Below are 16,151 nucleotides of genomic sequence, written 5' to 3' on the forward strand. Positions count from 1 at the left end.
GTCTGAATGCAAAGATAAAAGGCTGTTTATCAGCACTCCTTCTGAAGCCATTGTTCCGTGCCTTACTGGCAATAGTGATAACTGTCTATGCAAAATGTTATATGGATCATGTAAATATTTTGAAGCATAACATAGTGGTAGTGTTTTCTTAGCTTGTGAACTGTTACATCAAACAGCTAATTATGTTATGTTTCAAAATGTTTACTCAGTAAATGAAGCACTGAATATTCTTGTGCTGTGTCAGCAATGATATTAGTGTGGACATGACATTCAACACAACTCTTGCTGAGACAAATTCTCAAATATATTCTAAAAACACTGTCATTCCTTTCCTGCCCAACTCATCTTCCCCTTCACCAAATTATTCCTGTTAGGAAGAAAACGGGAAAATTGTGAGAATTGAATCATCTAGACAAATTATTAAGTTAGGTATCTATGACTATTAATTGCTAGCTTTTTTTAATCCGTGGCCAGTTCTGATGATGAAGATGGTCAGTAACAATCTGTGAAGTGCAAACAAGCCACTCCTATTCCACATGCTCTCAGTGAGCTCTTGAGAGTTTAAGTACAATATGAGTATGTATCTAAATCAATAAAGTCCATGATCCATTATTCAGAAACATTACAGTGCATGATAAACATGCAGCACCACCAGTTCAGTACATCCTTTTAAAGAATCTGTTTTATAAAAACATTGCCACATATTCTTGCAATTACTTATGGTCTTCGCTAAAATCAACATAACAGAATTTAAATCCAAGTAGTTTCAGTATAGTTACCTTGGCAAGCTGCCTGCATCCAATTCACAAAACACACTGTGCTTAAACTGTTTTTAATGTTGTGCAATATAGCTAGGACCCTCTGTCAAAGTATTTAAGGTCATGAGATTTTATTTTAAATGCCAAAGAAAATGAACTAGATACTAGTAATATTGTAGTGTTCTACCTTAAAAAGCCATAGCTTTGCTCTTCTAACTTTTGAATGATAGACATTAAAAAAAAAAGAAAATCTGAAGAAATATGATAAGCAGTGATACTTCAAATATCATCCATTTACTACATTATTGCAAGATGCAGAATTACTTCAGAAAGCCTGCAAGAAAACTGAATGAAATAAAATAATTACTTTGGCAAGTACAAAGACCCAAATCATAAACATCTATGGAACTGAATTTTTCATCTAAACACAAAATAACAAAAAGACACTAAACAAAACATCATTTATCTAACTTTATCAGGGTGAAGTAACACAAAACAGCAGCTTAGTAAAATGCTGTGTAGAAGATTGCTGTCCTCTTCATCCAGGCCAGAAACTCAAAAAGCTGTTCAGTACAGGCAGGCCATCTGCATTTTCAGAGTTGGACTTTGTTATATTTCTACCCCTGATGTGTACACACAACATTAAAAAAAAAAAAAAAAAAACAGTGAAATTCTCAGCTCTAAGAATACTCTACGTGCATTACATTAGCATTACCACATGTCATCAACAAAAGTTAATTGCTCACTGAAAGTGGATGTCAAAATTAGTTTGAGGTCTCTACACCTCTCTCCCCTCCCCATGAAATCATATACTTGAAACTCAACTTTCAAGTACACAAAAACTGAAACCAGGGTGAAAACCAATGAATTGATTTCAAGACCAAATAGATCTTTCCTTTTTCATGTGAATGTGTGTGCAGTGAAGATATTAGACAGAAAGTTCTGAAGTTACGTGCAGTGTCCCAAGTACTCACCCAACTCTTGAGCTCCCACCAGCTTTCTGGAATGCCTCCAGTGAGTCAAAGCTTTACATATTGAAACCAGAGTCCATAGTTAGACTCAAAAAATAACATTTGGTGGGAGAGCTCATCCATTTGTATGCTACTATTCCATCAACTTACAGAAAGAGGACTCAGCTGACAGCACTATTAAAAAACTGCACGCACTAGTAAAATTGTTTTTGTCACCATGAACTAAATCTTCACAGGAAGAGCACAACCAGCCCACAGCAAGACATGGGAGACACCACACAATGGTACACTTTCTTCCAAGATGGGTATCTACAGAAATACAATGTAGCTTTTTGTTTTCCTAAGGATGACTTTTAATAACCCAGACCCTTAGTTCATTCTGATGATTGGTCTCAAATGATACTCAAGGTCCACAACCTACTCTTTTTTAATTTGTCCACATCTCACTGAGCCCTTTTAGACCAAGCCTGCTTTCATGAAAGTGTAAAATAAATACCACCAAAAGCTATTTTCTTTAGAGACAATTCCAAATAACTTTTAAGGATCTTGAATACTTTGAATTGCCTTAGGATACAATCGAAAACTAATGCCAAGATCTAGAAGGGAAACATTTTCAATTCTCTCCATTGAAACACCTCTTTTTTACATGACCTGTAAAACAATTTTGAGATAAGCATATCCTGCATACACAAACATCTTAGCAGAAAGCATATTTGTCAAGCTAATCTTAGCATTAAAAAATATTTACATTAGCAACTTTCCTGCATAAAACCAAAGAAGATAATAAATGCATACCTTAAATGTTTGCTTGATGAAATGACCTTTGTTAGAAATTGAACATTAATACAAAATTCCAAAAACGCCTTTCACCAGGGAAGATTGTTTTGTCTTCATTCAGCAAAAACAAGCCAAGTTAAATTTAAGAAGCTTTTTCTCATCCCTTTGGCTTTTCAAAGTTAGTAATATTAGGAGTAGGAGGACTTTGGATTATTTCTATTTATTTTCAAATTTTTAAAATGCCATACATTAACATGTATCATTAACACGGCATTTATCATTAACAATTGATAAAATTAATATTCTTCTAAACCAAAGAAATTTGTGGCGTTTGGGGTATTCTGTGCAGGGCCATGATTCAGACCCAATGATCCTGACGGTAACTTCCAACACAGCATATTCTATGATTCTGTGACTGACTACTACAAAATGATAAGAAATCCACACATAGATATTTTGGCTACATACAAATGAAATAAATTTTATACCTGAAGCTTGCACAAAAAATAACCATCATATATATCACGGGGTTTATAAACATTTTTCTCTGTAGTCCAATATTAAAAAGACCCAGACTTAAAAGATTTACAGTTTGAATTAAATAGATCCAATAAAAATTACCATTACCACTTCTATTATTATGACAAACTTAGTTAAATCCCTATGAAAATATGAGTGCCACCCATATATTAAGACTGGACCCAGCAACTCAAGCTCACTGACTAGTAGGGAAGAAGTCCTGCACTTTTAAGATGCCTAAACCCCTGGAACAGAGCCTGAAAAGTATCACCAATATGTAAGCTGAGTGACTGCATCAGACTTTGAAGACAGGAACCATGTTGGCTGCCTACTCCCACACAATGGAAAACAAAAGCAAACTTGACTACTGACTATATATTTAAATATTGGAATTCGGAATGCAAAAGCTCAGAAGACAAGGAGTAAAACCCATGCCATCCTATTCTCAGTTCTTTAAGAGAGCAGAGGAAGAAATATTTGATTATGGGAATGCTGCAAGATGTAGCATTAGAAATATGGGAATCATTAACCATAGTGAAACATGGAGGAAGTGCCCATCCTGGTAACAATTTCTGGAGTCATCTTACCCAGGCAACTACTTTGTGCCAGGAGAGGACAAGGAGGTGTATCAGGATCAAATCCAGCTACATGGCACACATGCCCCTTAGCTTGGAAGCCTCCACCAGAAATGAGAAAACCTAACACACATCTACATCTGATATTGTGACAACACATGGCTTATGTAGCTTGTTGCAGCTGTAAAATCCCAGCAAATATTATTATTTTGGGCAAAAAATATAAATACTGGATTAATTCTTTTAAATTCACAAAATCCAACTTGTTCTGTGATTAACTCGTGCATCAATACTACTACAAATAACCAAACAACTTAGTTTTAGAGACTTTTGCTTTCATTTTTAAATGTCAACAAATTTCTTTCCCAATACAATCAAACAAACATATTTTGAGTTATCAAACTCATATTTTGAGTTTACCTTCTATTCCAGGTAAGAAGCTGATCTGAGGGAATCTTCTACCACTTGTAAAAGGTGTGAGTAATCCTTCAGTTTTTGGAGGTACTAGCATTGCCCTTAGATGACAACATTCTCAGTTCATTACCACAAAATCAGTATTCCTGGAAGTAACCAACTTTCTGTTGCTAATTCTGACTGAATTCGATTCAGTGTACAGAACTTACAATGGATCCACCCTGTGTGTTTGATTTTTTTTGTTTCATAAAGAAGAAAACCATCTGTTCTTACTAGAAATTGAGATTTTGTGTAGAACTCAAGCCCTAAGGCAAAACAAACTGTAACATGAATTATTATTGGTATTTTTAAATGCTGCTTCTCTTTCAAGGGCTTAAAGTTTTAAATTTTTTGCTGCTTGCTATGCTTCTATCCTATTCACAGACGGTTAGATTTATTTAAATATTCATATCAATGAGTGAACACACAATAGTTGAAATCAGCTATGTCACAATACTTCATTGTATGTTAATATCAGCTTTTTAAAAAATAATTTTAAATTTCTTTTTGTTGAACTGGTCCTAGGACCAACTGTAAAAAGCCAGTAACTGTATGCAAAACTTAAAAAGAACTTCAACATATGAGATGCAGCTCATCAACTGGTCCCACTAAGAGCAGGTAATTAAGTCCAGCCCAAGAATTCTGCCTAAAGCAATGAATCTTCTCTAGAAGAGGATGCAGCTCGAAGAGAGTAAAAGTAAAATCCCACAAAAGCCTTTTTATATTTCCTCTCTGCAAAACAACTAAAACACATACACACACTAATGTCAAAACCAGTATTCTAGATAGCATCATAAACATTGAGTTATGCTTGTGCTCTAGGAATAGCTTTGTTATCTTGGGGGTAATAGATCTGGTTCTAACACTGATTTCTAGTTTAATTCTTCTTAATTAAACCACTTTTCCCAATATTAGACTAGCAGTATTTTGTCAACATAAAATTGAGCAAAAATGTAGGGAAAAAACAAAGCAAACAAATTCCCCTGCATGTTGGTAAGGCCCACACTGAAGCACTGTGCTCTGTAACAAATACACTAAGATGACAAGACTAAATTATTAGACTTCATTAAATCCCCACAAAGAATGAAGTGCAATTTTATTTGAACTGCAGGTTACAGTATGTCCTCCTCATTCCTATGGCTGGCAGAACTACTGTGTGTTACTACCCTTCCTGAAACTGCAGGAAGAAAGAAGTCTCCCGGATCTTTTGGACAAGCATGGCAAGGTGTGTGTGATGGAGCCCAGCAGCTGTAACAGGGCTCCCGGGGAGCGCGGCCATCACTCAGCCAGCCCCAGCCATGGCTCCCATGCTGCAGCCCCAGCACCCAGCCAGCACCACGGGGACACCGGGGTTGCTGAGGGCAAGCCACAAGTCAGGGCCAGCAGCACTGCACAGCAGCAGGGTGGAACTCTGGGGAGCTGGAATCACATCCTGTCAGCAGCCACTTGGAGCTCCCCACCCCCACAGCTCCCAGCATACTGGGATGTGCCCTGGACTGGCACATGCTCACAGCTCAGCCTTCAGAACAGCCTGGTTCTGCTTTCAGTGTCAGTTCTGCTCTCAGTGTCGGCCCCTGCTTCTCAACACACTTGCACGAGGGATGCTCCAGCTCCCATGAGCATCTGTATCTGTGTGGGCATGCAGGTGAGCAGGGCCCCAAGGGAGCACAGACTGCTTGCCATCCTCCCCACCTAAAAAGTGGGGCAGAGACCAACAACAAAATAATTTAGCAGTGGAGAGAAGGAGATCAAGAGGATTCTGCAAAAGAATTTGAGATACTTCCTGTTTAATAATTATTTGTTGTGAGAGTTTTTAAAAGAAGTAATTGTTGCAAAATAAAAACAGAGCAGTACTGGAGAGAAAAGCATTAGAAGAAACAAACAGGTGCTCTGAAAGCGCAAAAGCGGTGTTTTACTGTTTTGCAGACTGCAGAGATATAATTAAAAGGCGAAATAAAATAATAGTAAAACAATAAGAGCCTTTTCCCTGAAAAAAAAGGTGAGGAAAAAAACCCTATCAAACAGCCCCCTCCCTCTGAACTCTCAAAGAACCACCAACCTAAATGAAACATTTGACTTTCATTTCCGACAGGAAACTGAAGCGATGAACAAATCCATTATGACTTCAGCTCTCCTGCTCATACACGCAAACAAATTCCATTCTTCCCAAGGAGAAGAAAGGCATATATCCTTTCGGACAAGAGCTAACAATACTTAATAGCTTGATTATATCAACAGGCTGATTCACAGACTTGTGAATTCATTTCAGTGTGTCACAGAGATGAATTTACCAGACCTATTTGTTATTCTTTGTTTACTTTTAGAGTGAATTATTTCACTTTTGGTCAACAGGAAAAAACAAAATCAGGAAACATGTTCACTGAACCTCTGGATTTAAAGTTTATGTGCATATAATGTGAGAAAATATGAAAAATCTTGGGACTCCTGGATTTTCTGCAAGGCTTTCTGAAGATGAAGTAATTCTATCTGTGCTATAGAGACAATGCCAACAATCAAAGCAACTCCAGAATAAAGTTCAACCAAGGAACAGTGAGACTGGAAGGTGAGAGAGAAGAAAACCAAAATTCCATAGGAGTACTAACACTAATCAACAGTGAAATGATGGAAGACTCTTTCTTTTAAGGCACAACAAGCTTTATGCAAAATATTCTTTATATTGACTAACAACTGTAATTGGAGCTACAATATCAACTTAGATGGACCAGTGCCCTGATTCAGTGTAGGCAATTCCTACAACCTTAAGGAGAAAGAAAATAAGTAAATACACAGCTATAGGTAGAAACTGCAGCGATCCTTCTGGAGTACTGTTACTATTGTACACTGTAAAATGCATGAAATGTCTGTATATGAACTACTTTAATCTTACTCTGTAAGCAAAACAGCAGTTTATACTATTCTAAACCTTTAAATACCAATCATTCAGGTTTAAAAGTCCAGTTAAGGTGAGATGATCTTCATATTATATAACAATTTTGTATAATATATGTTAGGACAGTAACAAAAGAATTCTTTCAAAATTTTTTTTTTGCTTACCTTCCTTTTCAGCAAATGATTGACTATCCGCAATGACTTTTGGTATTTCTGGATTGTAACGAGTCCCTTCTGGAAAAATCACTAAATACATCTGTGGAATTAAAAATGAAACAAAACAGACAAGTTCTTATAATGAATCTAAACTGACTGCTTTTACAGAAATTATCAACACTTTATAGGTTCATATCCTATTTAGCTCACACCATTGACTATTTTAAGGATCAAAAGAAAATCAGAATGCTTGAGCTAAAATTTCTTAGCTCTAAGAAACTTACTGTTCAAGGTTCAATATAATTTCCTTTGAAAATACACCATAGAATATACTCCATGTGATTTAGGAAAGGAGACAGCTTGTGTCAACAGAAGTCAGCAAGTCAGGAGCAGCTGATATCAACAAGAACATCAGTTTTAAGAGATTTTGAAAAGACAGACAAATAAATCACAAAGTGACCAATTTTTTTTAATAGTGATCTTGCCTCTAGTCTTTCCTTATACTGAAATATACAACGATTCATTCATTATTAGAAATACTACTAATTGAAATGATAGATTTTATGTGCCTTTTATGTCTCTCACTGAAGTGGATATTAAATATATTAGGAACTCTAGCGTAATTTGAACTTTAAAGTCACATTCCTTTAAACATGCATGTCTGCAGGGTCAGATTTTCCAAGTAAATTAATTTGCTTGCCTGTTCAGCACCAAATCTATGGGTTCTCAAATGACTACACAGGTAAAGGTTGCCTAAGTATCTGCATATCTGACTGTAAAATTATGTACCCAAATAGGAGTAAAATTTGACAATTTTCTATTTTCTTTTTAAACAGAACAGAGGGATTTTGAGGTTTTTTTGTGTGTGTGTCATGCATAATCTCTGACAAACAAAGCTGATGCAAAACATCACCTAAACAGTGAAAATTCCATATTGGAGGCTCATCCGCAGAAGCAACTATGGTCACAAATGACAACTGCTATGGAGTTGAACATGACACATTCATAGTAAAATGCCTACTGTAAATACTTAATTTTTTAACTTTGCAGAAAGCAGTCTCAAAAAACATTTGAAAGAAAATAAGATAATGGATTTACAAAATAGTCCAAGGAATATTATCAGTGATTAGACAGAGACTTTGATAATTGGGAGTGCACATCACATTAAGATGCTAAGTTAAATAAAAACTCTAAAAGAGACACATAGGAATGCAACTTTGTGCTTCTGGCCCACAAAACATCAGAGTGTGCTGGTATTTGCACTTAATGATTGTGGAACAGCTACAGAAAGGGCTGAATGCCAAAAGACAGGCCACAGCAAATGACCTCTCCACAATCACCCCTCAGTGAGGAAGGTTGAAAGATGCACTAAAATGCAGAGGTGGGAAGAAATCTAGGAAATGTGCCAACCAGAGAAGCCAGCTGGAGATCAAGAAAAAGGAGAGCTGAGTACATAGCCTAGAATCTGGCAGGGGAAAAAAAGAAAATAAACATAAAAAATAGCAAAACCAGTGTCAGTAGAGTAAAGAGTTAGGAGAAAGACTGTACAGTATGTTTGGGGAAAACTGGCAGACTGCAGAGGCAGGTGAAGTCCAAGAATGTTCAAGGACCCACAGAAATCCAAGATGTGTATAGATTTGGTGGTGAGGGAACAAAAGAAAATGGGTTTAAGAGTCAAGGTGCTTACTTTTTCATATATAATCGTAGCATAAGTACAGGGACAAGTACAGGAATGCTTAGACTCAGATGTAGTCCACACTTCCCCCAGTCATCTATCCATTTCATATATAAAGTATAATGTTGAGATATTTAAATGACTAAGTAAAAAACTTTTCAGAGGTAGCTAGAAAGGACACAACATTCAAATCCAGATGCATTTTTCTTTCTTTTCATATATGTTCTTATGTGCAAAACTTGTAATTTGGACACCTAAAATGGTACTTCAAGATGAGCTGTTCCAGTTCCACCCTAATTAAAGACTGCATTGCTCAGCTTTAAAGGGTAACACAGAGACTGTGACAGGTTATGGAAATGAAGCACACAGGACAGGAATACCATTCTTGGTACATAGCTCAGCACTTACAAGCAGGCAACATTGTTACTGGTTTTCAAAGCAGATAATCACCTCCAAAAGCAGCTGGTTGCACAACAGGGAACAGTATCTACTTACTCCAGTCCTATGTGTGTAACATAAACCAGGGACTGAAATTGTATTTTACTTATTACTAAACCTCTACAACACAAGCAGCCAAACAGGTTTGTTGACCAGAATATGAATATCTCTGAGTTAAAAGCATACCAACAAGACAGAGCACTGGCCTTTGCATTAAATTCAGCATATAATAACCTACTATATAGCTCATTAGGACTGTTTTAACAGTAGAATTCATGAATGTAAATAGATGACCTACTTATACTCACATACAGTCCTGCACGAGACGAAGATATCCTGCCAGTGCCAGAACCACTTGTACAACTGGCTTTTCTCCCACCATGGGCAGCAGAAGTTAAATCCTTAAGTACTATTTCCAAACACTGTAAGAACTACAAATCTCTAAGATTTTAATAACTAAATAAGCTCCCCTGAATTTGGAATAAGAACTTGTAGAAACATTTTAATTGCCTAGAAACACTAACTGAAGTTTAGGCCATTTTTAATGCAGATTTTTCAATTAGGGCAATTAGCTACATAAAAGTTACACGCTTTATTGCTGCAAAATACAGTGCTCATGTTCAAAACAGCAGAGACAGTTTTGGATTACCACAGTTCCTGATTCATTGAGACACTAGTTTTAACCCAAGCAATAGGTCCCTATGCTCAGGTATGCATTACTTTCATTCCTTCTGTGGAACAGGTGGGTGTCAATAAACTTGGTATCTCTCATCAATTTGAAAGCTTCAAGGTTGGATCAGGATTCATTTAGTAGAACGCTACTGATTCTTGTTGGAGCCAGAAAATCAAAAAAGATGCGAGTCTTTTGCATTTTGCCAATCAGGGGCTACCTGAAGAGTCCCCAGAGCAATGTCAGTGCACTTGCCACAACCCACAAATGCAATGAATGGAAGATGGTAACTGCATTCTCCAGCACAGCAATGCTTCATTTCCCCAGCACTGTCAAGGTCTCACAGGCAAACAGAAACAGCAATGGCACTAAGGGGGTGTTGTGCTTCCAGAGAGGGGATAGGGCAGCTGAGGGAGTCCCTGAGATAGATCAGAGTTCCACAAATTGAGCTGGTGTGAGTGGAGCACAGGAAAGCAGCAAAGTGACACACAAGTCCCTGGAATACAGAACAACCAGAAACATACAGAAGAAAAGGTGGCCGAGGGCTTTAGAAAACATCCTGGAGTGAATAGATGCTACTCTGTAGAAGAACATAGGGCATAAAGAAGTGGTAACTACTGACTAAAGGTATCTTGCATTTACTGTGCTGTTCTCATGTGAAAAAGGGAAAACAAATATTATAATTTACAAAATTCAAAATTGTCTCACACAATGCACTTGTTTAATTTTAATATTATTATTACTGCAATTGTATCTTGACAGCTAGACAGATTCAGACCTGCATCCATTTAGATCACTGCCTAGAAAATACGCTTTTAGCGAACTGTGATTTATAGTCGTCAGGGATTTGCAAATTAGTTACTATATCACAAAGTTATTACATTAAGCCTCATAGCAGTTGTATTAATGTGTCTGTAACTTCTATGTTTTTATTGTTTGATTAGCATTTCTTCATATGATAATGATTTATTCCATCACTGAATGAATGACAAAACCAAAACACATAGTAATCAGCTAAATATTGGTTGTACAGAGTTAAATACCACATCTCAGAATGCAGATTTCCTACTCTGGATGTATGATAAAAAAAATAGAAGTGACATTTTCAGTCTTCAAATTGAATAGTCTGCTGTTCAGAAGAGTTAACTTTCTTTATAAATCAAGTAGATTAACCATATCAAGTAACAGCTGGATAGCCATTCATTGGGCTTACATTCATCTATGGCTTACATTAAAACAACATTAACACAAAAGTGTTCTTTAAACACTGTGACAGTCCCTGCTCTCACAACAAAACATATGATTGCAATTTGTTAGCAATCAGTCAAATTTTACGGAAATTTAAACCAAATCACATCTTGAGTGAATTTTATCAACAAAAGTCCTAATAACGCACCATTTAAGCATATAATTCAATGAGAGTTTGAAAAGCAAAGTGACTTCCAGGAACAACTAAGAAAATATATTAGTTCAAGATCCCCACTAAGAAAACACAGGTGCAACAATATTTCGGTCTACTATCAGCTTTGTGCCCGTCTGACACTGCCAGGCTGCATCTGGGAAGAGGCGTGGACCAGCTGCAGACCTGAGGGCAAGAAAAGGGGCTGTTTATAGCAAACAGATGGGTGGAAGTCACAAGACAAGGTGAGCAAGGAGAATCATGCAGTCCACTGTTGTCTACACATAAGGAGGCATATCAGAGCACCGATCAAGTTATACTGTGCATGTAAGAGGCCAAGAGGCAGCCTTACTTTGCCTGTCAGTTTTAACTCAAATTTTAAAGGCCCACAGAGAAGCAGTAAAGAGCTTGCTACGCTAAGAAGAACAGAAGACTGCTTCTGTCTTCCTACACATCTTCAATTTCTTAATGGGAAAAGGGATGGCTCCAGACAGACTGAACATTAATCATCTGGATTCTTTTGTTTGAATTGTATGTGGAGAGAAACTGTAAATAACAACGTGACCCTTAACATAGATTCCCGTCCATCTCTTCTTTATTGGTATATAAAGCTTTCCTGAGCAGCTGAAAGGCCAGCTCATCTCTAGCACTACATTAAAGAAAGAACTCCACCACATACACACAGAATGACTAAGCTACACCAACTGCCCACTAAAGTGAGGAAAGTCCACCCTGAGCTGTACCATACAGTGCATGAAAATTCCAGTCACAGATTAGTTATTTTTGCATGAAGCTGATGAGTTCAGGGCATAGTTGATCAAAATGTCTTCATTTTAAAAGCAATATGGTTGCTTGTAAATGTCATGCTAAGTTTCAGAACCGCATGAATAATGCAATAAGGACACAGGTTATCATGTTCTTCTCACAGTAGTAACTGTAGGTTAAAGGCCATTTAAGAGCATCTACATCTAAATTCTCAGATAAAGTGGGCTATAAGAAGTTTAGTCTTCCCTCAGATGACAGCTCAATGGTCTGTGTCTTCTATCCCTGCAGATGCAAACATTTGCCTCAGTAAACAGGCTTTTAACAACTTTTGTTTTGTAAATGTAAGTGTCACTCTCTAGATGTTTGACTGAGAGATTTTAAACAATTAATTTCTGCAGCACTTATTTCTCTTCTATACTGCAACACCCAATAACATGAGGCAAATGGCAACAACTGCCTGGTATCCACGTCCAGGTTCTGTGCTCATTTCCAACAGCGCCAAACTCCGAGAGAGCTAAACAGCAGCAAAAAACAAGCATACCCAAGTGGTCCCATATTTATTAGGCATTAGCTTTGATAGGTTAGGTGTAGGCTTTCAATCTACACACAACTCAGGAGGGAGAAGATGATTCTACAAACAAAGACTTCTGGATTTATTTCACTTACTAACCACATGGAAAACAGAACGCACATCAGTTCTTATCTTTAAAGAAAAGCTTTATGCTTAAAGCTCTCCTTACATTCCAGCTGTGCTAAAATGACACACTGCAGCAAGGCAGAACACCATTTACAGGTTTCCAAGGACATAATCAGAAGAGTTTCTAGGCACATCTTCCCAAGATTGTATTAAAAAAAAATACACATTTTTCTAAAGGAGATTAATTCAACACAGACTTCAAATTAAGACTCTTACCATAATGTAAACCTCATAACAACAAACTCCTGCTTTTTAGGGGGTGCAGAGGGGAGCCAGAAAGCCAGACTCAAGCAGAACCTGTCTTTTTAGCTAGCAAGAAAGCCATGGGCCTATGCAGTAAAACACCTTGCTGGCTTATTTCATCCAGACTAACTCAAATGAACTTAGCCAGAACTCTGCAGGGGGGGAAGAATTGCTTCGGGGGATGACTACAACTATGTTACATACATCCTGCAAGCAGCCTTTGCTTATTCCATTTCCACCCCAAGTTTTACAGCAAGTAGAATCTTTGCCACTGACATATGGCAAATAATGAGGCAACACAACCTCTTTACATCCCAGGACCCTCCCTGGTAATGACGGTGTAGGTTGCCACCACTGAACATGACTGTGTTTTCCACGGACATAATTGATTAGATACTGTTTAGTTGTTGTAATGTATTTCTGACTTAACTTTTATGCTAACAACTGGAACTTTCTTTTCTTTATTTTAACACAAAAAAATAATGCTAAATCTTAGCTGAAAACAAAATGAGTTTGAGCACTGTCTGAAATAGGGACACTTTACTCATTTAAGCACCTCAGGAAGCACAAGGTCATTTTACTTTTTCAACAGAGACACATGCACAAACATAAACTCACTATCCCCAAATAAGAAAAAAAAATACTACTATGAATGTCAAAACAACCCATGAACTCTTTTTACCCAAGTCTCAAACTCCCCATATTGTCAAAACTTTTATATCCTAAGTCCTAATAACACAATTTTAAATCAAATGGAAGTATAACTGTTCTATATCAAGGCTTGCTTAGTTGTTTTCTTTTAGCTTGGACAAAAAGGAAGAAAAAAATCTAATGCACAGCAAGTAATGGAAGCAAAGCACAGTGATTCTAACCACTGAGCCACAAACCATACAGGGAGTCATGAGAAAAGTCACTTGGCAGTAACAGTCATTCTTCAAATAGAAAATTATCAAAAGTTTGTTTTGGGTTTTTTTCCCTCCTCCAGGCATAGCAGACAAAGTTATTCAATTCTAAGATGTCATTGCCATTAAAAATGATTGATCATTGTGATGACTAATTAACATTTGGTAGGAAAGGTTCTTGACTTTTAGAAGTCGAGTGTATCAGTCTCTGACAAGCACACAGTAGTCAAAATGTTGTCTTTTGAAACAGAGGGTTTCTCTTTTGAAATAGAGGTTTCTCAAGGAAGGTTCTTAGCTCATGTTCTAAGTCTAGATCCCCCTTGTCCTCTACAGAGAGGACCACAAAGCTGCTGTCAATCATAAAGAACCAGTCAAACTTTCCTCAGTTTAATTAGAGGTATCACTTTAATTACAGAAAACAACTGTAAAAACACAGAAAGAAAACAAATCCATGATTACCATCTTAGTAGTTTGTGGATATCGGGCATGGCTCTTTTCTCCAACAAGCCTCTGCCATTAAAAAAGTCAAAGAAATGAGAAGGAAGGTATAAGCTTACTGGAGTCTCAGCTTTCATCTGGGCCCGCAACTTCTCTCTCATTTCTTTCTCATTGAATTTGGCACTTCTTTTTACATAGACTCCTCCATGCTATCAGAGACAAAAAAAAAGGGAAAGCATTAAATATTAAGTAGTTTAATGTAGAATAGCTGACAGAAGAACAAACAAGAGAAAACGACAAGTCACCTTTATGACTCATGCAGCAAATTGCCTACAAGACTTTTTCTCTTATTGCAAAAACATGTGAAACTAATTTTACATTTGCATATACCTTAGCTCACAAGATCTGCTTAAATAAAAATCAGATATAAACCCCCCCCAGTGCATAAGACACTTGAAGTGTCTTGTTTAAAGGTGCTAATTAATTAACTAGAAGAAGTACTAGAAGTGACCCCAGGGTATTTATTCCTGGCAACACTGACATGCAGCTTCATTTGTCATATCAAGGGAAAAATCACACAACTGAAGTTACTCACATGCAAGTACTTACAGGTCAATGCTTTCTATTCTATGTGCCCTCTCTTAAACAGTAACTAATGCAAATACTGGGAATGCAAGTATCATACTTCTACATGCAAAATTTATCAATAGCACAAAAGTAACCAGCATAGGTCTTTAAAACCTTGGTGCGCTTTTCTAGAGAACCAGACTTTTAATAAAGAAGTTAAATACTGGGATAATTGAAAAAGTAAAACAAAATCTTCACAAAGCAAAGAAACCTATAGAAGTATTTTTACTGAAAATTATTATAAAAAGTAAAACCATGTCCTGGAAGAGATTAATTTTATAACTTCTTGCACACAATTTATCACAAAACTTCAGGTAAAGTACACACAAAGAGAAATTTGCCCTATCATTTCCCTCTTCCACCACGTTGTTTTATCTACAGAGAAAGAGAATGTAAACAAACATGCACCAACTATGAACTACTGATACAATGAAGTCTGGAAAAAACATGATTAGCTTCCAAATAACAGAATTTTAGATTTAAGGTACATTGTTTTTATGGGTTTTCTGACTGACACCATAACTTGGTAATACTCTTTTCTGTTCACCATGACAATTGGTATTAGGATTTGTCAGACAACTTCTGCTCATTTATGGTTTTGCATGCTCTTAACAGAAAGGTGACAGCAAGATTAAAACTACTAAGAGCTGAGCCTCACTGAAATACCTGATCTCATGAAAAGATACAGTATGTGGTAGACAGAGGGCTGGTGGCTGTGTGCAGAACTGTGTCCCTGGCATGGACAGAAATAAAACTGGAGGGGTTAGGAGGAGGCAGGCAGAAGAGGTGGTCATGCAAAGTGCTTTCAGCATTTGCTTTTCAGCCATCTCGTGGGGAGATGGTTGCTTAGTTAGTGGTGTTTGACATGACTTTTGAGTTCTTCAAAAAGTGCAGTGAAAGGGAACAGAAAGTCAATGATGCATTAACTGCATACTAAATATTCTGTCTTAACTTTATCATCTGTGATTCCCTCCCAAGGTGAAGTAGCCAGCTCTAACACTCAGCTCTGCTGCTGTGACTAGCAGGGGACCAAAACCATGAACAGAATTCCCCAGCTCACTGAGCTCGTCTGTGGCATGGTGCTGGGACCATCCCACAAGCAGTTTAACAGTTTCAGACAGAAAGCAGCATGAACAGAAAAACGTTTCTTCAGCTGTGTAGCAAACAGAGAGCCTCATGCTATCTCCACACTCCACATA

At 37.2% G+C, this 16,151-nt stretch overlaps 1 protein-coding gene across 1 annotated transcript in view; it reads right to left on the minus strand.

The window, feature by feature from the left end:
- The window catches only part of AGPAT5 (1-acylglycerol-3-phosphate O-acyltransferase 5), a 54,061-nt gene that overhangs the window by 19,396 nt on the left and 18,514 nt on the right, over positions 1 to 16,151 (minus strand). Inside the window, exons 4-5 of the mRNA XM_009094752.4 lie at positions 14,445 to 14,534; positions 7,108 to 7,198 (exon numbers count right to left, since the gene is read on the minus strand). Coding sequence (XP_009093000.1) covers positions 7,108 to 7,198; positions 14,445 to 14,534 — 181 coding nt within the window. The remainder of the gene's footprint in view (positions 1 to 7,107; positions 7,199 to 14,444; positions 14,535 to 16,151) is intronic.

The sequence above is a fragment of the Serinus canaria genome, chromosome 3 (assembly GCF_022539315.1).
Source record: "Serinus canaria isolate serCan28SL12 chromosome 3, serCan2020, whole genome shotgun sequence".
In the NCBI taxonomy this organism is placed as follows: Eukaryota; Metazoa; Chordata; class Aves; order Passeriformes; family Fringillidae; genus Serinus; species Serinus canaria.